The 23430-nt window shown below is 44.9% G+C and overlaps 1 protein-coding gene across 1 annotated transcript in view; it reads left to right on the top strand.

Moving 5' to 3' along the window:
• The window catches only part of LOC146869467 (extracellular calcium-sensing receptor-like), a 187054-nt gene that overhangs the window by 19589 nt on the left and 144035 nt on the right, over positions 1-23430 (top strand). Inside the window, exon 2 of the mRNA XM_085636605.1 lies at positions 9360-9651. Within this exon, the coding sequence (XP_085492731.1) occupies positions 9360-9651 (292 nt within the window). The remainder of the gene's footprint in view (positions 1-9359; positions 9652-23430) is intronic.

The raw sequence follows: 23430 nt of genomic DNA, 5'->3' as shown, positions 1-23430 counted from the left end.
ACCTCGAGCATTGTTTAAGGACGAAACTGAGGAGCGGACGGCACAACCCGGTCAGTATCCTATGCGGGAAGTTCCCCCAGTATGGATGCCAGGTGATCCTGCTGCTAATCCTATTGTTCTACCACACTTTCAGAGAGTTTGGATACACCTCCCGTGGAAGCGATCGGAAGTTTTGCAGGTAAAGCAAACTTTGCCTGACCCCCGCAAAAATCCTGCAGGTTATTATAAGGAGTTATCCCAATTAGTGGATGCTACTGTTATGAACCTTGCCGATATCGACATGTTGTTTGGTAACGTAGTACCTCAACCGATTTGGGCGAAAATCCGTCAAGAGAATCACGCAGCTGAGTTAGGCGGTGATTGGGCTGCTCTTGCGGCGGCTGACGGACGGCAAGTTGGTGGGGCTAAACCTGAACAGATCATTGAGAATCTGCCCCAGAGGATAATTACACTTATGAAGACACTTATGCCAGCAATAAGAGTTAACTGGGACAAATTGTCTGCGTGCAAACAAAAGAAGGGCGAGAGTGTCTCCGATTTCTTTACGAGATTTGAGGAGGCATTCATCGATCATAGTGGTCAGGATATGAGCTCTGAGGGAGGTCAGCGATTGTTTGTTGATAAATTTGTATCGAATTTGTTGCCTGAACTAAGCAACAAATTGAAGAATTCTGAAAGTTCGTGGGCCGTTTCTACCACTGCTCAGATATTAGCCACGGCCCAATACTACGAAAATAGAGAGAAAGAAGAAAGCGAACGCGCAGATAAGAAAACGAAGGATCTTAAAACTAAGGTCTTATTGCAGCAAGCGTATCCTCCGCGCTCGAATCAAAATGGCCCGCAACAGCCAAATCGATTACACTCACAGTTTTCTAGATCACAGTAGCGTACTGACTCCTCTACACCTCGATCTATGCTGGGGTATAATCAATGCGCATATTGTAGGGGTGAGGGCCATCTGAAGTTTAATTGTCCAGTTTTGCGTGACCGAAACAATGGTGTTTTGGCTCGAGGAGGTCGTAGTGGTCCTCAACAAGCGTCACGTGGTAGAGGTCGCGGTGTTACTCAGAATCAGAATGAGCGTTTTGCCACTTCATCAGACTCGCAAAATTGCTTTGATCGGCGCGATTCATCGTCTGGTAGATCTGCGCAGTATCATGTGGACGACTATTATGTCGAGCATGATGTTGATGCTGACGGTAATTACTAGGACAGCCATAGACAAAGAAAGGGAGTAGTATCAGTTCCGGTTGATCAGAGAGGGCCTTATGTCGCAGTTGCCACATTGGGCGTAGTTGAGCCTTTTCTGTTGGACACTGGTGCAGCGAAAAGTTCCATCATGCATTCGAAACTCCCTGGCGCGCCTTTGTCTGGCTTAACGAATGTTTCCGTTGGATTCTCTGGCGCCCCTGTTAGCAATCCAGTTTCTAGCCCTTTGCCCCTTACAATTGGGTCTCGTGAGTTAGAAGCTCCTTTGATTTTGACTACTGGTTGTGGTGAGAATCTTTTGGGCCTGGATTTGTTGAAGCGGTTATATGCGACTTTGTACTGTTCTCCTGCGGGAGTGGAGCTTACGTTAGGTCAGAGAGTGATCTCTCCTATGTATTTGTCGACTGATAAGCTCCCACCGGAATTGAGTTCTCTTCCTGAGTCTTTGTGGGCGACAGGTCCCAACGACGTGGGCCTGCTGGATATACCACCTTATGTTGTTCAATTGAAATCCAACGTGCGACTGCCACGCATTCCCCAGTATCGTATCTCTCTTGATGGAGAACGAGCACTATTAGCGATCATTTACGATTTGATCAATAAAGATGTCATTGAGGAAACGCGGGGTAACGTGTGTAATAGTTCTGTGTTACCTATTTTGAAACGAACTGATCCATCCAAGCCTCCTGTGCATCGTTTTGTTATTGATTTAAGGGAGGTAAATAAAATTGTTATTCCACAGTTTCCCGTGGTGCCTGACATTACAGCTTTGCTGACTCTGATTCCAGCTTCTGCGTCATGGTTTTCGGTAATCGATCTGAAGAATGCTTTCTTTAGCATTCCGATTGCTGGGGAAAGCAGAGATCTATTCGGTTTCTTATTAGGTGGTCGCAGCTTCAGGTTTAAATGCGCACCTCAGGGCTACTGTGAGAGTCCATCGATCTACAGCCAAGCTCTTAAGAGTCAACTTGATGCGTTTGTGTTACCGGCTGGTACGGCCTTGATTCAGTACGTTGATGATCTGTTGGTAGCTGCTGACACTGAACAGATTTGCAGAACTGCTACAGTATCACTGTTACAGCATCTATGTGACTTACATCACAAAGTGTCACCTTCTAAATTACAATATTGTTGTCAAGAAGTAACCTATCTAGGTCACTTATTGTCAAAGGAGGGAAGAAGGTTGACCCCAGAAAGAATTGCAGCGATCGCTCAAATGACTGTGCCAACAACTCAGAAAGATGTGCGTGCCTTTCTAGGTATCACGTCATACTGCAGACAGTGGATTCCGAACTTTTCACTGTTAGCGAAACCATTGATAGCTCTCACGTGCAAGGATGTTTCGACTCCTTTGCCATGGACGGAAGAATGTCAGAAAAGTTTTTCTGAACTGCGTGATGCGCTGTGTTCGGCTCCTGTGTTAGGTACTCCTGATTACAGTAAACCATTTACACTATACGTTCACGAGAGAGAAGGTTGTGCGTTGAGTGTTTTGACGCAACAATTTGGTGGTAAGCAGCGTCCCTGTGCATATTTTTCCTCGACCTTAGACCCGGTAGCTAGAGCGTTGCCAAGTTGCTTGAGAGCGACAGCGGCAGCTGCGGTGTCTATTCGACAATCCGCAGGTCTGGTCATGGATAATATGCTCACAGTGATGGTTCCGCATGCAGTTGACACTCTCCTGAATCGTACAAAAACTCAACATCTGACGAGTGCAAGGTTGTCCGGTTATGAGTTGACACTTTTGGCAAGTCATATACAGATCAAGCGTTGTAATGTGCTGAATCCGGCGACATTGTTGCCGACTAATATGGAATCAAATGATGTACCACCACATGATTGCTATTTACGAACTGAGGAAGAAACGAAGGGTCGTGTGGACCTGAAAAACACTCCATTGATAGACCCCGATGGCACTTTGTATGTTGATGGTTCATGTTTTAAGTTGCCGAATGGTGATGTGACGACTGCGTATGCTGTAGTGACGTTGAGTACGGTTGTGGAAACTGCGAGATTGAGTCAGAATTCAGCGCAAGCGGCAGAGTTGATTGCGTTGACAAGAGCGTGTGTTTTATCTAAGGGAAAGCGAGTGAATGTGTTTACTGATAGTCAATATGCGTTTGGTGTTGCACATAGTTTTGGTCGATTGTGGAGAGAAAGAGGATTTATGACATCGCATGGTACAAAGATCCAACACGGACAGCTCGTGAACGATCTTTTGGATGCACTTACATTGCCTAAACAGGTGGCGATCATTAAATGTAGTGTGCATCGAAAGGTTACGGATGATGTTGGTCGTGGTAATGCATTTGCGGATGAGATTGCTAAGGAAACGGCTAAGAATCTTGCAACCCGAATGTATGTTACGAGTTCAGTGAGGTGGCCGACGGGGACTGGTATGTGTGAAGACACTGTTGAGAGCGTGAAAGCAATTCAGAATGAGGCCACTGAAACTGAAAAGACCAAGTGGAAAGAAAGCACGGGAAAGTTAGACATGCATGGATGTTGGGTTGACTTGTCGGAATGTCAGAGGTGGATGTTACCGGATGCATATGTGCTAGCCGTTGTGACTATGGCTCACGGTTTGTCACACATTAGCGCGAAAGGTATATGTAAGTTGTTGTCCCCTGTATGGAAGAATGATGGTATTGCTAAATGTGCTGAGAGAGTGGTTAAGAATTGTATGGTGTGTTTGATGCATAATCCTGGCAAGGGCACCCCCACTCCACCCGGCCATTTTGCTCCTCCTGCCTGTCCCTTTGAGGTTATCCAACTGGACTTCATCCATATGGAGAGATGCAATAATCTGAAGTACGTTTTAGTTGTGGTTTGTGCGTTATCCAGATGGATCGAGGCCTATCCTCTTAAGGATAATACTGCCCTGTCCACAGCGAAAGTTCTACTGAAGGAATACTTTCCTCGGTATGGAATGCCACGGATTGTGTGGTCAGATAACGGAAGCGAGTTTGTGGGAAGCGTGATGCAGAGTGTGTGTAAGGGCCTTGGAATTCGACAGAAATTCCATAGCGCCAATCATCCCCAGGCAGCGGGTTTGGTTGAAGGGTACAATGGTACTCTGAAGCTGAAACTTGCGAAGATACAAGCTACGACTGGTTTGTCATGGCCTGATGCCTTGCCTCTGGCTCTCTTATCGACCAGGGCGACTGTGCACTCTCGAGTAGGGCTCAGCCCATATGAGATTGTGTTCGGCCGCCCTGCAAACATTTGGGGAGTCCCGAGGCCTAAGGCCTTTGATAGTCTTGAGTATCCAATGTTAATTGATTATCTTCATGATCTGACTGCTAAACTGAGGTTAATTCATCAACAGGTCTTTGAAGCTTTACCGGCACAGACAGAGGGTCCTGGACATCGGCTCCAACCGGGTGACTGGGTTGTCACCCGCAATTTTGGCAGAAAACGCAACTTGGAGCCGAGATTTGTGGGTCCCTTCCAAGTATTGCTGGCTACAAGGACTGCAGTTCGGTTGGAAGGCAGAAAGAACTGGGTGCATGCCACCCATACCAAAAAGGTTCCGATCCCTTCACCAGCAGACAATTGGGTGAGAACTGGTATTGCGGCAACGGAAACCGAGACCCCTCTATGCTTTGTGCCGTTTAGTGATGCTCAACCTGTAGGAGACAATTCATTGCAGCCAGACACATCTGTTGAGTCGTCAGTTCTGGAGAACTCAAGGTCTGAATTGTCATCTGATCGACTGAACACTGTTTCACCAGCTGAACAATTATTTGAAGAGCAGACTCGACCTGGAAGAAGTCGATATTTTCTTCGTTCACATGACAAAGACTGATAAAATTTTTCTTGTATTTTCCTTTACTGTTGCCACGAACATTAAGAACAATTGCATCCTTTACTGATTTTTGAGTTCCTTTCTACGTGTGCTTTCTACAGCTAAGAGATTTTTATTAAGTTGGGTGTTTGTTTAAGAAAACCTATCATCCGGGTTAACCATAGGGCCGTGCGGGTACTTCCTTCTGTTTAGCAGGTTCCTGACACTAGGTCGGTTCCTTTTGTCGATTCCTGGGAACTCCTGGGAATTGATAATCGCTACTCAGAACGAAGTGCGTCAAGGACGTCGCGGACGGTTTTTAGAGGATGGCGTTCTCTAAGCTGTTGGAAGTAGAAAGGATGTCGGCGCAAAGATCAAAATTGCATAAGATTGTACGAACAAAATGTTTTTTGTTTCAGGTATTCCTGCTGTTTCTGACTATTTCTATGCTATTGGTGGGTGGAGTGTATTTCGGAATACAGTCGTTATTGCCTTCCATTTCACCTACTTTTTCTCCTAAGCTAAGTTCTATTACCACTGTTTCCCCACATTCCTTTCATCCTCTGCCCCAACATGAACAGGTTAGACGTGCGGAATTCATGAATAACTCCTTCGTTCAACTCCTACATCAGCATCAGTTGGTGATGAATACTACCAACTGTTGGGTGTGTGGGTTAATGCCACATACCATGGATAGGGGTATTCCGTATTTGGTTCTTCCTTACAGCTCCCAGGGCTCAGCTCGAGCATTTCAAACTATGTTCCGTAGTGCACTAGATTCCTACCCCAGTCGAGAGCCACGTTCTGCAAACTTCGGTCCTGGTCCGTACCACAAGCCTTTGGCGATAGCGATTGCTGATTTAGATAGAGATATTTTTGATGCATCGCTTATTCCAGATGAAGAGGTGCAAGCATATAAAGATCTGAGTGAGGCTGAGTATAGTATGTCAGTGGGTGATAGACAGCTTAAGAGCTCGTCTCCAATATGGATCGTACCTCACCTCGGTAATTTCTGCTTGAAAGGTCTTGGTCGAAATCCGAGAGCCCAACTTGGGAAGAGTGCTTGTACTGATACGTATGTTCTACCGATGCTCTCTTCCCCTGTTTTCTTGACTGCCAAGGGTACCTATTTCGTATGTTATGAACGTGCATATACATGGTTGCCCCGTGACTTCTCGGGTACCTGTTATATTGCGAATCTTTTGCCACCGACTTTTACGGTTGCCTCAGACTATCACAAAACTAGAGTTGTGAGAGGCGTTATTAGCGAAGAGGACACTGCCGGTCAAGAAGCAGGAGATTTCTTTAAGGGTTTCTTGCCGTTTTGGGGACCTATGGTTAATAGTAGGAACCTGAGACAGTTGACCCGTGTGGTAGAATTGACTGCTAACATAACTGCGAGTGCTCTTGGTAATTTAACAGCAGAACTCCAGGCGGATAGACTCATGACGTTGCAGAACCATATGGTTCTAGACGTTGTTCTTGCAGATAGAGGTGGTGTGTGCAAAGTGATTCATTCGAGCTGTTGCATTTTCATCCCTGACAACGCTCCAATTGTTTACCAAGCCATCTCGAAGTTACATAAGATCTCCGAGTCCATACACGTGGACGAAGGTAATTGGACACTTCTAGGATGGTTTTGGGGCCTGATATCAACTTGGGGTCGGAAGATTCTGATGATCGTAGGGGTTGTTGTAACGTTTCTGTTCACGTGTTGTCTTTGTGTGCAGTGTGGTCCTGCCTTATGTGGTCTCTGTGCTACAACGTGTATAAGACGGCCATCAGTTACCAAGGAGACATTGATGGATAGAATGATGTTCCAGCAACAACTGAACGATTTGATGAATATCGAAATCGATTCTGATCTCGACTAGTGCTTGCCTACATGAGGGCAACAGGAGCGTCTGAGGTTCTGTGAGAATCGTAATGACTTTTTTTGGGTTTGTTCGAATGTGGACGAGTTTGGTATCTACGAACCGCAAATGACGAGTTTAGTGGGTGTACGCGTTTTCGCTACGCTACTATGTACGGTTCGTCTCATTCCTGGGTGTGTCCATCTGAACCCTCGGGTTCCATTTTAGATACGGCATCCATTTTGTCTCTTGCCCTCAAGTAGCCAGCGAACGGACACTGTCCGCTTCGTGACCCTGGGATTCCCAAGCTTTCGCGGAGGACACATGTTCCTTTGAAGGTGTTTTTATGATGAGGGGGATGACACGGCAAGGGCAGATGGCTCCGCTCGAGGCTCATCTTGCCGTGCTAGTTTATTGTTTCAGTCGTGCATACATTAGGCACGAGTCCTTTGATCCTGCAATCAAGTTTCCGATATTGCTCTCTACACTCTTTTCCAAACTGTTGTGCATCCTTGTTTTTCCTTTGCACCTGTTTCTGTCCCTTCTCCTAATTCGTTTACAGTCAGAATGGAATGTGCTTAATGTGGGGATAATGTGCTTTTACAGTTGGGAACCGGCAATACTGCTGTAATTATGTTCCGGGCTTCTGAGAACGTGAGTGCGACCCTTTTGAAGTTTACTGTGGGAACTGAGTTGTAACCTTTTGTTTGCCATGTTGTTCAATGACGAAAATGTGTATAAAAGGAGCGATCCACTTTTGCAATTTGAAGCAGTCTCTCAGAACCTACACGTTGTGTACTTCTTGCGATTTCTGTATCCCTGCAGTAAATAAATACTGATCTTTGATGCTGCAGGAAGTGTCCCGTGTCTCTGTGTTTTGTACGCCGGAACAGGTAACCCACGAAAGTTTCAGGTGTTGTCCCCTGGCACCGCTGGGCCTTAGAATAGCCCAGTCCTTCAAGTAGAATCAATAAGTAGTCACTCAAGCTCAATGGTAACAAGACTGAGGTCATGGTTCTGGGTAAAAACGCCTCTCTTTGGGGCCCTAGACACTGGCTGGGACCCTGCTCAGCCCGTCTCCTAATTTTCTTTTGCCTGCAGAAATCTGCCTCAGTTTCTCACTTGCTACAGTAATTGCTTTGACTTAGGCTCACTAAGAGTATTGAATTTAAAGCGTTGTGCTTTATGTTCAAGGCCAAATAATACGAGAACTGACAGTCCATTACCAGCATACTTGTCCCTTGAGATCATCAAATCGAGCAGTTTTCCCTGCACCGAGGTTCCGTTTAACTAGCATAAAAGGATGCTCTTTCAAGTATCTTTGTTTGAAATGTGGTAACGTCTTTTGGAAGCCTAGAAATTGTAATTTATTACTGACCTTTCATAAAGGCCTGGCACTTTTAATTAAATTTTCATGGACACCATACTAGCATTTGCTCTGCACTGGGAAACTCTTCTGGGTAGCTGTGCTCATTACAAGACTCATAATAATGAGGAGAAATATCTTTATTTCTCCTAATCTATTCCCCTTTCTATGTCTGCAGCATTCTGCAACACACATAGAAAGAGGAAAACACTTCTCAGGACTATTTTTGTGCAGAAAGGTGTCCCTTCCTACTCAAAAGCAATACTGCCCACAACTCAGACACCCTTGCACAGGGTGCCTGCCTTGGTGTTAGGCATTCAAAAGTTTGCCAGCACTAGGAAAGGGAAGGACTGTCCAGTATAATTTTAAATACAGTGCTTTCCTGCCCCGTATCTTACATGCAGCGCAACACAGTGCAGCAAGGTGGCTTCCTGCGTGCGCTGTGTGAACAAATTATAAATATAGACCGAAGTATTTAACCTCCAGGTGGCGAGCATACATTCACTGTGTGGTGAGAGCTTACCAGCTGACACCACACAGTTCAATCCTTGGATGGATAAATAAAAGTGGTTATTTCCTTTCCTGGGAATGGAAAACTAATGATGCTAGGCAGTCTAACTGCTGTCAACAGCTATTTAGATTGATTGCCAAAAAGCCAATCAGAGACGTTTGAAAGTAAAGATGAGCTCTGATCGTTTTAGGTAGTTTAGATTGCTGATTCAGTCAGAGTTGCTTCTATGTTAAGACGGTTCTGATTGGCTGCTGACACTTGCACATGGGCTGCCTGTGAGTGGATAGATGAGCTGGGACTATTCCCTACTATTGCTGCAGTCCATGGCTTGCGGAGAGATTCCTTCCATGACTTTTCCTGTCATCAGAAGTTGTGCTAGAGTAGGCATATTTTCTAGGTTGTCCAAATCTAGACAGACACTGATGCATTTTGCTCATCCTATCCCAGAACTATACAGAAAATGAAAAGGAAAGCATCACTAGCCTTGAAAGTTGACTTTTTATGACATGCAAGCATACACCTCTTCTATATAGAGCCTTTTTATTGTTCCTATCCTTATTTTCTAAAGTGGTCATTTTATTTAGATTTGTTGTGAAAAATCTGTAATTATGTTCTATGTTATCCACTCTTTAGGGCTACCTTGCAGTCTGTTATGAATGGCCTTGTCTTCATCTACGCTGTGGAGGAGATTAACAGAAACCCTACTCTCTTACCAAACCTCACGCTGGGGTACCATTTATTTGACTCCTGTGCTAGTGAGATAAAAGCTCTTCAGAGCACCCTGAGCATCATGTCCCAGCAAAGTGAGCCAGTTCCAAACTACAGGTGCCAGAGCAAGGGCACCCTGGTGGGTTTCATCGGAGACACGTTCTCATCAACGACCTACTCCATGGCCCAACTCCTGGCGCTCTACAAGTACCCACAGGTAGGAGGATGCTTTACTTAATCTCTTTTATTATATTTTTTGAGGGGGGAGTCTAACCTCACCTGCCGCAGACATCTGAGCTTTGATATTTGCATATGACATCATGGTCAAGATGCAAAACCTGCCAAGACACTGACAAGGAGCCAATTAGACAAACCCATATCCTGTAACCTTGGGCCAGATATCTCAAATTCCAAAGTTCTGCTGCTCGTCTTGTAGTTCCTGTGTCATCCACAGGGCCATATTGCAGGGGCGCAGTTGGAAGTGGAGGTCATTCTTCAACTGAGGGACCTTTATGTGGTTGCCTTGAGTCAAGGGAGTTAGTAAGAATTTACATTTTAGCATTTGTGTAGCCCATGTGGTTCCACAGTAAAGACAAGGGTTCAGAAACTAAGGGTAAGTGGATTTATTACAGCTGATAGACAATCAGTAAATAGGCAAAAAAAAGGCATTATGGACATGAATCCTTACAAAAAGTAAATTAATGCATCAGTGAGGATTGTGGCGAGACAATAGAAGGCCTATTAATAGCGCAGATGAAATAATCCAAATACAAAAGAATGCAATTCAATGTTCATCTTAAAAACTCTGCTCCTCCTTCCTCACCATCAATAAAGCTAGCAGTCATCTAGTGGGAATTCCAAATCTTAATTTGGGGATAGGTGTTGTAGTGTGAGCGGACACAATGCACCTCACAAAGGATGTCTTGAGTTATCTGTTTATTGGCTGTACATTTATGCTGAATAGCATTCTTTACCAAAAATTACTCCATCTCATTGGACAAAAATTGCACTCCATTATCGGAGACAATTTCTTTGGGACAACCTTCCCTTCATAAACAACTTCTTTAAAGATTAATGTCAGCATACGTTGAAGGCTCCTACATGAAATCTACCTCTAACCACTTGCTGTAGTGATCCACGATAACTTAAACATACTTGGATATTTGTGGTAAAATGTTGAATGGACCTAAGAAATCGATAGCTAATTTTGACCACTCCCCAAAAGGTAACACACTGGGCTGTAGTGTCATGGTCTCAATCTTCATGCTTTTGTCACTATTAGCACAAATGACACATTTTCTAACATTGGCAACAATCTCAGAGTCCATACCAGGCCACCAATAACTCTCTCTGATCTTCCTTTTAGCAATGGTTTGTGCCAGATGACCCTCATGTTGATCAAAATAATCTTGTGTCTTAACCCACTGGAGGGAATTAACTTATCAAGTCTAATCAACATTCCATTCTTTTCAACCGACAATTCATCAGCCACCTTGACATACGTCTGTAATCCAACAGGAACAGACTTCTCTTTAGGCCATCCCTGTGTCACCCGTTTCTTTACACATACCAGAACCTCATCTTCTGTCATACTGTAATTCCACTCTTCCTCAGTGAATGCATGACCCTCGCATACATCTGCACTCGCTATCAGGCACTCTTCATCCTCTTCATCCCAATTAATAGGCTGACCTTGATCATTGATGGAAGATCGCTATAAATAATCTGCCTGAAAATGTTTTCCCCGGAGATGTATTCTGTGCTAAAATCATTTAGCAACAATTTAGAAGTTAGGGGCTTATTCAAAAGAGTTGCCTATAAGCCGAATTTTTCTTGCTTAGCTCCATTTTTACAATACATTGTTACATGGTGTGACTCCTAAGATGGCAGGTGACTTTATTTAAGGTTGACTAGTTGTACATCTCTCCTTATTCCACAGTTACATTTCTCCTCTTTTTTCCTTTTTCTATGTGTGCAGAATTCTGCATCACAAATAGAAAGAGGAAATCACCTGGATTGATTGACTTTGTGCATTAAGGTGTCCCTTCTGGCACAACATAAATCAGTTCTGCAACACAAGCAACCTTGCACGATGGGGCAAGGGTGCTGGTGTTGGCGCATTGCAGCCATTGTGTGCCAACATAGGGGAAAAAGACAGGACTGTGCCCTATCTTATTGATAGTGTGCATTCCTGCACTTTTGTTTTGTCGTAGGGTAGAGCAGCAAGGCTACTCGTAGAGCTGTCCAGCAGCAAAACCTGTCAGGCATTGACAGGCAGCACCTACCTCATGTGCAGCGTCAGAGGTGGTCTGCCGAACTACATCTCCCAGAAGGCCATCCTTCTGGGAGGGATCACACATCGTTTAAGTCACGTCCAGCGCATGGAGCGTTGTGCGTGATTCTATGAGGGAACCAGGAAATTTGGTGCAGGGTGGCCTCTCTGCACGCTAACCTTCTATTTTCACGTGCCTTTCGTTGTGTGCACGCTAACTTTGGGTGCTGCTTTCCCGTAACATCCCTGAGCCGAGTCCGCATGGGGAGTTGTGTTTGGGATCTACGTTCTGCTCGGACGAGCAGGAGCTAATTGAGTTTTGTTTACTGTTCCGTAGCTGCGGCAGGAAATCATCGCCGACGGATACCTGACCATAGTCTTTTTACATGACAGGAGACCACGGAAGTCAAGCTGAATATTTCCTCCCGACTTCAGGAGAACCAGTAAGGATCCGTGTTATTCCAGAGAGAGTTCATTGGTTGAGGTATTGAATTTGATATGAGACATTGAGTGACTATTGGAGATGGCGATTGTGTTCTTTTTGCCCCTTACCTTTCGGCCATGTTCTTAGCAGGGTACCAGAATTGGATATGGGAGCATGGTGACTGCCCTACCTATGCAGTCAGCTTCAACCTTCCTAACCGTGACATTTCTTTTCCTATCAACTTGATTTATTTTCTTCTTGCTTTATGAGAATGAGAGAAAGGGTGTGTATGGGTCTTCCTGTTCTTTATGCTTTAATTGAGAGGAAGAAGAGATTGGAGTTCTAATTTGGTTGTGTCTCGTTTGTAGGTGTTTATTCTTCAAGGTGAGAGAAAGTATCTTACCAATTATAGAGGACATTTATTGCAGCCGAGGGAGAGCTATGACAGGTATTGGACTTTGCTAGTGAGACTTTATGAGTGTAGTCAGTGTTGTAGAAACCTACTAGCCGTGTGTTTTCTGTTACAGGTATCCCTTTCCCGTCTGCTCCTACCCTAATCCCTATCCCTCGCCTGATCGCCTCAATACTCTGGGTCTATTTAGTCAGAGTTGAGGATGTCAGGAGGTGGACCCCTTGTAGCATCGCCCCGATCCTGAGGAGTTCTTGTGGACGCGACAGAATCACGCACCACGAATACACTACTCCCGGTCAGGGCCATTCGCAAAGATGGCGTCTTTGGATGATGTGCTGCAAGCACTGGTAGCAGTACAACAGGAACTAGTTACTTCCAGAGCAGAGACAGCGGCTCTAAGAGAGCGGGTGGATAGACAGTCTAGGAAACCATTTGATGTCATGAAAGCAACCCCCCAGATTCAGGTGACCGTTCCGCCCCCCATTCCTTTGACTAGTCCTGAGAGGTATTACGGCAATCCATTGAAGATATAAACATTCCTGACACAGATAGCTTTACACTTCTCCTGTAAGCCTGCTTCCTTTCCTAACAATCTTTCAAGGGTGGCTTTTGCCATCTCATACCTGACTGGAGACGCTTCCAACTGGGCGGTGCCGTTGGTCAGGAATGATGATCCGTTGCTTACGGATTGGACGGCGTTTTGGAGGGAATTCGAGAGAGTGTTTGATCGCCGGGCTACCATGTTTAGCGCAGATAGAGAGCTATTGGAGCTTCGACAGGGTAGAAGAGACCTGATAACCTACATGACTGCCTTTAATCATCTGGTAGCAAAAACCGCCTGGCCAGAGGAGAAGAGGATGTTGCTTTATTACCAGGGATTAAGGGATGACATGAAGGACGTGCTAGCGCAAATAGACTTTCAACCCACTACGTGCACCGACTTAATCAACCTCACATTAAGGTTAGACCATAAGTTGGCAGAAAGGGGAGGGGAGCGTAGAAGAGGAAAGAGAACTGGAGTCGGGGTGGAGTACGACAGCGGTCCCGCATACACCCCTAAAGAGCCAGGACCTGAACCCATGGATGTGGGAGCTATTAGGCTCCGTTATCCAAGACACAGAGAGAGAGTCATAGAGCCCAAGGACTCTGCCTTTATTGTGGGAAGAAGGGACACTATGTGAGAGACTGCCCATTGAAAACCAAGAAAAGGAATACTTTTTATTCCAGTAAAAAGATGGCTGTTGTGGCGGTGTGGTCCTCCAATAATGGAGACTCCACTGAGACAGAGATCCCTCTAGAAGAACCACACGACAGGGAATGGAAATTGCCATCATTAGTGATCACCGAGGTGAAAAGCACCGAATCACACATAGTGCTGTCCATGATCCTTAGGCCAGGACAACAAAGACACCAGGTACGGACAATGATAGATTCCGGAGCCACAGGAAATTTCATAGACTGTGGCTTGGTACAAATACTGGGAATACAGAGAGCACATAGTGAGAAGCCTGAAAAGGTGTTGGCAGTAGATGGCACCCCGTTGAAGTCAGTTTCTATCAAGGAACACACAGAAGTGATGGAACTGTTTCTAAAGGGGGACCCTCAGGATCACGTTGAGGATCTTACATTAACCCCTTCGGTGCTCATGACGGAACGGTTCCGTCATGAGCCACGGTTGAGCTGTGCTCATGACAGAACCGTTCCGTCATGACCCCGCCCGCGCAAGATTCCGTCAGCACAGCGGCGGAATCTGCGCAGCATGGAAGGGGTTAAACATCATTGAGGCAGCACAATACGAGGTCATATTGGGCATGCCATGGTTATGGCAACACAACCCTACCATGGATTGGAGACTTAAGACCATACGTTTTCACGCAGAGGAATGTATAGCTCACTGCATGAGAAACACATACGCACACACCTTGGCTCTGGGGCGGATATGCCACGTTGCCACTACAGCAGAGAAAGAGACAGAATTGCCTCCGGAGTATGCCCTATATCTAGAAGTGTTCTGTGAGGTCAAAGCAGCGGTCCTACCCCCACACCGCGACTATGACTGTCACTTAGACTTGGTTGCACGAGCAACCATTCCGTCATGCAGAGTCTATGCCTTGTCCGAGCCCGAGACCAAACACTTGCGCGAAAATTTGGATCATTTCATTGATATAGGCTTCATTAGACCCTCTCGCTCCCCAGACGTTTCTCCTCTTTTCTTTACGGCAAAAACTAATTGGGAGCTACGAACGTGTATCGATTACCGCTTGTTGAACAAGAACACGGTGAAGAATCGATACCTGCTTCTGCTCAATTCTTTGTTGCTGGACCAGGTGAGGGAGGCCAACATTTAACCAGGCTCGATCTGAGAGGGGCCTATCACTTGGTTCGAATACGCGACGGGGATGAGTGGAAGACAGCGTCCAAAACACATTATGTGTTGTTCTAATACCTGGTTATGCCGTTCGGGTTATGAAATGACCCGGCGACATTCCAGATCTTCCTCAACGACGTGCTCAAGGAATACGTAGATCGAATTGTGATCGTATACATCGGAAATATTTTGATCTATTTATCCTCTCAGGATTAACATGTGAGACACTACTTGTGGGGGGAGCAGAATCCAATCACTGTATACTCGGACCACAGAAATCTACAGTTCATGAAGACAGCTCAACACCTCTCACAGAGACAGATGCGGTGGATGCTGTTCTTCGCGGAATATGACTTCATCATTATGTTCCATCCAGGATCGGAAAACAAAAAAGCAGACTTGTTGTCCAGACAAGGACAAGAAGAGAGTAATACACCTCGACAAGAACTCACCGAGGCGATCGTAAGTCCTGAAAGAGTGCTATGCGTGGTAACCGTGGAGCAGTTCCTTGACCGAATCACTAAACATCAATTCCTAGAACAGTGGCAGCGGTGGGCAGAGTAAAGTAATCATCGAACTCTCAAACATGGAGTCCCGTTGCACGACAATAAACTGTACTTACCTACCCATGCACTCCGATTGAAGGCTTTCAACTGGTGTTATGACGCAGTACTTGCTGGCCATCCCGGACATAAGAAAACGTTACACCTATTACACCTACTCCAACGTCACTTTTGGTGGGAAAGGATGGCTAAGGACGTCGTACAATGGGGGTAACAATGTGAGACATGTGCTCGTGCAAAAGGGGAACAAGTCAAGACCAAGGGGAAACTGATGCCGTTGCCCACACCTTCACAACCATGGCAGACGATCAGTAAAGACTTGGTCCTAGGATTACCAATGAACCAGGGGTATAACGCAATACTTGTTGTCATAGACAGTCTCACAAAAATGGGTCATTTTATACCTTGCAAGAATCTTCCTACTGCAGGACAAACAGCTCAGTTGTTACTATCACACGTGGTTCGCTTACACGGACTCCCCAGGGTCATTGTATCTGATAGAGAACCCCAGTTCGTTGCTAGGTTCTGGAGTATGTGGTGCAAGACTCTTCATGTGGAAGCGGCTCTGTCGACCAGCTTCCACCTACAAACTGATCGGCAAACAGAGCAACTGTGTCAGACTCTAAAGAAATTCCTGCTGTTCTATTCCAAAGAAGCCGCTGAGTCATGGGTGTCCTTACTATGGTTGGCTGAACTGTCGTATAACAATGCTTGGTATAGCTCCATCAAGGAAACACTGTTCAGGGCCAAAACGGGGTTCCATGCTACCACCCTGCCTCTGGCTATACCTAGCGAGGTAACGAACCACCCTACGGTTATGGCACGAGTAAAGACTCTCCAGAAAATACACAAGAAGATACAGGTGAACCTGGACAAAGCCAAAGGCTCATATAAGAAATGGGCAGATCAACATCGTCAAGAGGGACCTACGTATCAGGTGGGGGATCATGTGTGGCTCTCTACCAAGAACATCTGTTTTCGGATGCGCAGCATTTTTCATCCCCGGCTCATCGGCCCATATACTGTACTCTGCAGAATCAATCCGGTGGCGTACAAACTGAAACTGCCAGCTTCTCTGAGGATTCATTTGGTGTTCCACTGTAGTCTACTGAAACCAGCAAAAAGCACCAGACACAGAGCTGTGCCTCCTGTGGTTAGGGATGGCCAGCTGGAATACGAGGTGCGGTGCATCCTAGACTCCAGATACCGCAGGGGTCGGCTGTGTTATCTTGTTTCCTGGAAAAGGTATCTATCCGAAGATGACTCCTGAGAGCCATGCAGCAGGGTACACACCCCCAGGGTGGTGCGGCTCTTCTATTCCCATAATCCCTGAAAACCTGGGTCTAGGAGGTGCATGGTAGAAGAGCGTACTGTCAGGCATTGACAGGCAGCACCTACCTCATGTGCAGCGTCAGAGGTGGTCTGCTGAACTACATCTCCCAGAAGCCCGTCCTTCTGGGAGGGATCACACATCATTTAAGTCGTGTCCAGCGCATGGAGCGTTGTGCGTGATTCTATGAGGGAACCAGGAAGTTCGGTGCAGGACGGCTGCTCTGCACGCTAACCTTCTATTTTTGCATGCCTTTCATTGTGCGCACGCTAACTTTGGGTGCTGCTTTCCCGGAACATCCCTGAGCCTTGTCCGCTTGGGGAGTTGTGTTTGGATCTACATTCCACTTGGACGAGCAGGGGCGTATTGAGTTTTGTTTACTGTTCCGTGGCTGCGGCAGGAAATCATCGCCGGCGGATACCTGACCATTGTCTTTTTATGTGAAAGGAGACAACGGAAGTCAAGCTGTACATTTCCTCCTGACTTCAGGAGAACCAGTAAGGGTCCGTGTTATTCCAGAGAGCTGAGGTATTGAATTTGATGCGAGACATTGAGTGACTATTGGAGTTGGCGATTGTGTTCTTTTTGCCCCTTACGTTTTGGCCACGTTCTTAGCAAGGTACCAGAATTGGATATGGGAGCATGGTTACTGCCGCACCTGTGCAGTCAGCTTCAACATTTCTAACTGTGACATTTTCTTTCCTGTCAACTTGATTTATTTTCTTCTTGCTTTATGGGAACGAGAGAAAGGGTGTGTATGGTGCTTCCTGTTCTTTCTGCTTTAATTGAGAGGAAGAAGAGATTGGAGTTCTAATTGGGTGGTGTCTCGTTTGTAGGTGTTTATTCTTCAAGGTGAGAGAAAGTATCTTACCAATTATAGAGGACATTTATTGCAGCCGAGGGAGTGATATGACAGGTATTGGACGTTTGCTAGTGAGACTTTATGAGTGTAGTCAGTGTTGTAGAAACCTACTAACCGTGTGTTTTCTGTTACAGGTATCCCTTTCCCTTCTGCTCCTACCCTAATCCCTATCACTCACCTGATCGCCTCAATACTCTGGGTCTATTTTGTCAGAGTTGGGGAAGTCAGGAGGTGGACCCCTTGTAGCATCGCCCCGATCCCAAGTGTGTTTGCACTATTCCTATGACCAGGTACTTACTGGCGTTAAAAAACTGCCTCTAATTGGACTTAGCTGCATTTTTTTCTCTTTAGCGACTTACAAAGAAATCCTTGTAAATATTGGGTTGTGTGTTTTGTGGGAGTTTTTACCTTGCTTCTCACTTTCAGTAAGCCACGCTAACAGAAGTGGCACTAGGAAAAATTAACTTTATAGCTAGGAAAATGCTGCTAACTAGAGTTAGCAGCAACTTGTAATTACGGCGATAAAAAAAGCTGCTGTAAAGTCAAAAAATTGACGTTACAATGGCGGTAAGTCCTTGTAAATATGCCCCTTAGTCTGGCCAGTCTAGGTGTATGAACCATGATGGCGGTCCTACTGAGTATTTTCACTAATGACTTATGGTATGTTTTGAATGTGAATTTTCTCCCCAAGCAATAAACACTTGAAACGTTCCACTGCCAACTGCAGGCTAACAGTTCTTTTTCGAAGACTGAACAAACCTTCTAATTTTCCTTCAGAGACCTTGACACAAACCCCACGGTAACTTCACTACCAGATCTATTCTTTTGGGCTAACGTGGCTCCCAACACTTCATTACTCACATCAACCATAACAATGCATTACTTTGGTGAATCAAAAGGGGGGAATATTCCGTCTGTTCCCATGTCTTGCTTAAGTGACGCAAATTCCTCCTGAAGTGCGTCACTTCACTCATACACCTTCCATCTTTGAGTATGTCTCATAAATTTGGAGAAAACAACTTTCAATTCATTTTACTGATCACATAAGACTCTGTAAAACAACAAATTAGGAACCACCATAGTGGGGAGAAAAAGAGGGAATTGATACCTGGGGTTACTAAGCACTCAGTGTGTAGCCCATATTGCAAGTGACTTCCTAAGAAGGGCTCTTTGTTGTTATACCAACACCTTGCACAACTCTGGACAGGGCACTAGACACTTCAAACTAACAATGTGTGATCCTGGGCAGGTGTCTGCATTCTATGAGGCTGTGGTTGTATTGCCTCACTAATCCTATCCAGTGCCCTCTACTCACTGACACCCTCTGTACTCCTAGGCCCTCATCAAGCTGTCACAGGATCTTCCAATTTTGCCATCGGCTATTCCAGATCTGTGATACTCTAACCATGTTCAGTGACTTGAGTCCCTCTTTCTCAATCTTTGCATGCTCCGTTTGTGGCTACCTCAACTGTATACTTCTGGAAGTGTGGCAAGTTAGCCATCGAAGTCTTGCTATTATATTGCCCAAATGTAGGAAATGACCTGGCAACAGTGAGAATCAGGAAAACCCTCCTGGAAGTCCGATAGTGATTTTTTGTGATTCACTATTAAAGAATACTTCCAGATTCGTTGACATCTTCTTGCTCTCATAAATCTCTAGCCTCCCTTTGTACAGCAGAGACTATATGGACTTTTTAAATAGGATAAACAGTATTCTGTGGAATAAACAGTACATCATGCCAACAGTGGATGCTGTATCTTTACATACATCCATAAAACATGAGGATGATTTGCAGGCCAGCAAATATCATCTAAGAACTGGATCAATTAGCCTGATGGAGCAGTCACACATGTTATGTTAATTTGGTTTAATAGGGTGCACAGCTACCCAAAAAGGGTTTCCCTGCCCCAGCCTGAAGAACTGAAAAAGAAGCAATTTTATTGGTTGAACAGCCATGTCTTTAAACTTTTGTGGAATTTTGCAAAGTTTGTTTCATTGCCAAGGGATGTAGGAAGAGTGGTCTACAGAATAGGGCAAAGACAAGCAAAATAGCGGCAGCCCATCCGAGAGAGTTTATCCCTGGGAACCAAGAATTTTCCCTGAGTCGTGGAACGCAGCAGGCGTGTAGGTTCGTAAGGTAGGGCTAAGGCTTGCAGGTACTGGGGAGCAGTACCATACATGCTATTAGACATAATGTAATTCTGTTTAAAGAACCATATTTTCCCATTTGATGGCAATTACTATATTCAAAAGTTGGGAATGGCCATGGGCACTTCATTTGCCCCAACATATGCGAGTCTGACCATGGGGTACTCAGAGGCTGAGACAGTCGGATGGACATCAATGCCCAGGCTCTCAATAAGTGATTTTGCAGATATGCTTCATCGATGATCTTCTTTTAATCTGGGAAGGTGAACAAAATGAGCTGCTAACCTTTTTAAAATCACTTGACAACAATCCTCAAAAGCTGAAATTTAGTTATGAAATAGGCACCAGCGACATCAACGGTTTGGACATCGGCCTCTATACTGAAAACAATAATGACCGGTACAAAAGTACATAGAAAGCCAACTAATTGTAAAGCACTATTTCGCAAACAGGGCACATCCAAATGCTCTAAAATGGAAAGTGTCCTATGGGCAATTCTTGAGAGTAAAAAGGAATTGATCAGAGTAAAAGGATTTTGAAAGTCAGGTAAAGGAGATATACCCGAGATTTATAAGACGTGGATATCCCATTTCAGTACTAAAAGATGTCTGGAAACAGGCAGGACCTATTGGTCCCCAAGAAAGTGGAAGCTCCGACAGAAGAAATGATGATTAGACACTATATGGACTTCAACTATTCAGAAAAGGAAATCAAGATATTGATTATAAATAATTGGAGAAACATATCTAGGAAGAACATAAAGATGATAGGAGTGGTTCATGCTTCTATGGAATTCAACATATACCAGAAAATCCTAGAGGAGGAAATCACAAACTTTCCTGAAGGAGAGAAAAATCAATTTGGACTATCATGATCAGAACTGAAACACCATTGGGTCCAAACACAGATCCCGAACTTTACATCCACCTTTAAGTTCTGTAGAGTCAGTACCTATGATGATCCTGCTGTTCTATATAACAGTAGGGGTGGACTGAATTTGCGTAACTGCGTTACGTAAATCTCCGCAAAAGCGCTTAATATTCTCCGAGAACACATGGAAATATCGTGAAGACACGGAATTGCTTGCCCCGTCTGTTCGCGATGTATTTTTGTGTCATCGCGTTGGAAATGTGCCGCCAACTTGCCCATGCGGTCTCTAATGGACGCAGCCATCTTGTTTTCACTTGTCCCGCCCGTTCGTGATGCCTATTTTCTGTTCCGGTTTGCGTATTGCATGCTCCCGCCCGTTCGCGATGAGTATTTCCTGTTCGGGAATGCGTATTACGTGTTTGCGACACTTTTTGCGTGTTCGGGGGGAAATATCTCGCGAACTTGCCCACGCTGTCGCAATGGGCGCGGCCATTTTGTTTTTCACTCTATTCTATGGTTCTGGGCATGGTTTTCTATCCTCCCTCTATCTCTGCAATCCTTTGTTTCTGTACACTTTCTTTTAATATTTTTTATTTATTATCTATCTCTCTATTTTCCTGATTCTATATTTTGAGTTTGTTTCTACTTTTTGTTACTGTTTCTACTACTTTTTTACTCTTTTGCTATAACTTGCTTTTTCTTTTACTGACTTTTCCAATTCCTCCCTTTTCTTTTCCGCCCTGCCCCCCCAGAGTCCCGGAGCCATGGCCAAGGGAGAGAGCAAGTACAAGGGCAAGGACAGGGCTGCTCGCAGCCACAGCCGCGACCGCCTTCCCTGCAGAGGGCGGCGCCCAGATGGGGTGCATGCATGGGCCTTATTTGGTGAGGTGGAGGTGGCCGCACTTGTTTTTTTCATCCAGCGCCACATCCCCTTAACCCTGGCAGCAGGCGGCAGGCCTGCGTCTGGGTACGGGCTCCGGGAGCGTCGCCAGCGGTGGGGAAAGGTACGCTGCGCAGTGTTTTGCTGCTCTGGTGAGTAGCTATTTAATATTACTACTTTGTGTTCTTCTGCTCTGTGTTATATATTGCGAATACATTTTTTCCCCGAACAGCAAGAATGCTGCTACTTACATTGCAGGTAAATTACGTTTAAAAATCTTCTGCGATTGTTATGACACAGGTGCTCGGAGCTACTAATCTTACTTGTTTGCGACTTTGATCTCGCTTGGCATGATTATGTAAGAGTTTACTTTAAAGAACTTAAGTTAGGTAATGCTAGATACACTCTAGTCCTTCCTTTGTCCTCCTGCAACTAAGAAGAGATAGTGGTGGATTGATAGGCTTAGTTTAGTTACTTGTTTTTAGTAGGTACGTTTTTTTAGTGGTCTGCGTGACGCATCCTCTGTCATGTCACGTGTTGCTTAGTGCTGCTTACACCTGTCCTTAGTAGAACCTTTTGTAGTTTGTTTATTGAGTGGTAATATAGGCTTATTATATATCACTAGCAGAACATCAGCAGGAACCAACCAAATCTACAATTTGGTGTATGCAAAAATGTATGCATGTGTCCTTCATTGCATTTTTGCAGACTTAGTGAGCAATTGGCCCTTCTGGAAGAGGTGGGCTAGGTCAGGTGGTACGTAGGCTTAGTTAGTATTTTGGAGTAAAAATGGAACACTGGAATAGTGTTCATAAATATATTTAATAATAACAAGACGGACCGCAGCCCGAATCCCTCAATACTACTAGTTGACCATATTTAGATAGGTCAATTTTATTGCAATTGTTGTTTCCATAAATATTTTTTGAGAGCATTTTTAAAAAATATTGAATTTGTTTCACACCAATCATCCATGTTTGTCTCTTTCTTTCTTACATCTTTCATGATAAGCACCCAGGGGCAGGAAGACGGGGTCGGAGTCGGCGGGAGCTGGGGAAGATGCCTCCCAGGGCCAGGAACGCCCTTCTACTGAGAGTTCTGCTGCTGGCCCCAGTAAGTCCTCCTAATTCTATTTTTTACAAAATCTTCTCCAATGTTCAATCTTGACAATCATTTTCTAAATTCTTGTTATCCCTGCCTCTAACTGCCTCTGCTATGACTCTACTACTACTACTACTATTAGACGGTCTGTAGCTAAGCTTGCCCAGGTGGCCAGTCTTTATTTTAAAGGTTTTAAATAAAATTCCAATTCACCAATCTCTTTAGCCACTGAGTCCAGTCCTTTGGGTTGTCCTCTTCTAGTCTTCTTAATCTTGAGGCCGTTTGGAAATTCCCAGCAACAAAATTCCCAACCAGATATTTAACTATTTTTATAGGATACTAGTACATACTACTACTGTTGTAGGGATTCTGCACATACAGAACTATGCACAGTTGATAGGAGGTTGGATCTTCCTCATACCTCACCCACAATCCCCTGCCCGACTAGCTATAGTGTCTCATTAGCTGAGGCTCCACGAACCGCCCGAAGAAACCCAATGATTAGACAACCCAGAACACTACACTGTCGACCTCTCAGAGTCGTGGAAGCAATGCACACCCTTTCGCTCACTCACTCGTTTAAGTCCACAATCCACACCAAGTTTATGTAAGTTCAAAAGGTTTATTTTTAAATAACAAGCTCTGTACATTGTTCTATTATGCAGTATACTAGTAACTATAAGTGCCAGCACCAACAGCAAAATGCATAAGATTAAAACAATAAACATTGTTACAACTAAAATCCAGAGAAGACAAAAGTGGAAA

This window comes from Triturus cristatus, chromosome 1_1 (genome assembly GCF_964204655.1).
Source record: "Triturus cristatus chromosome 1_1, aTriCri1.1, whole genome shotgun sequence".
NCBI classification, from domain to species: Eukaryota; Metazoa; Chordata; class Amphibia; order Caudata; family Salamandridae; genus Triturus; species Triturus cristatus.
Note: the sequence above shows the minus strand (reverse complement) of the source record. Positions and strands in the feature narration are given on the sequence as shown.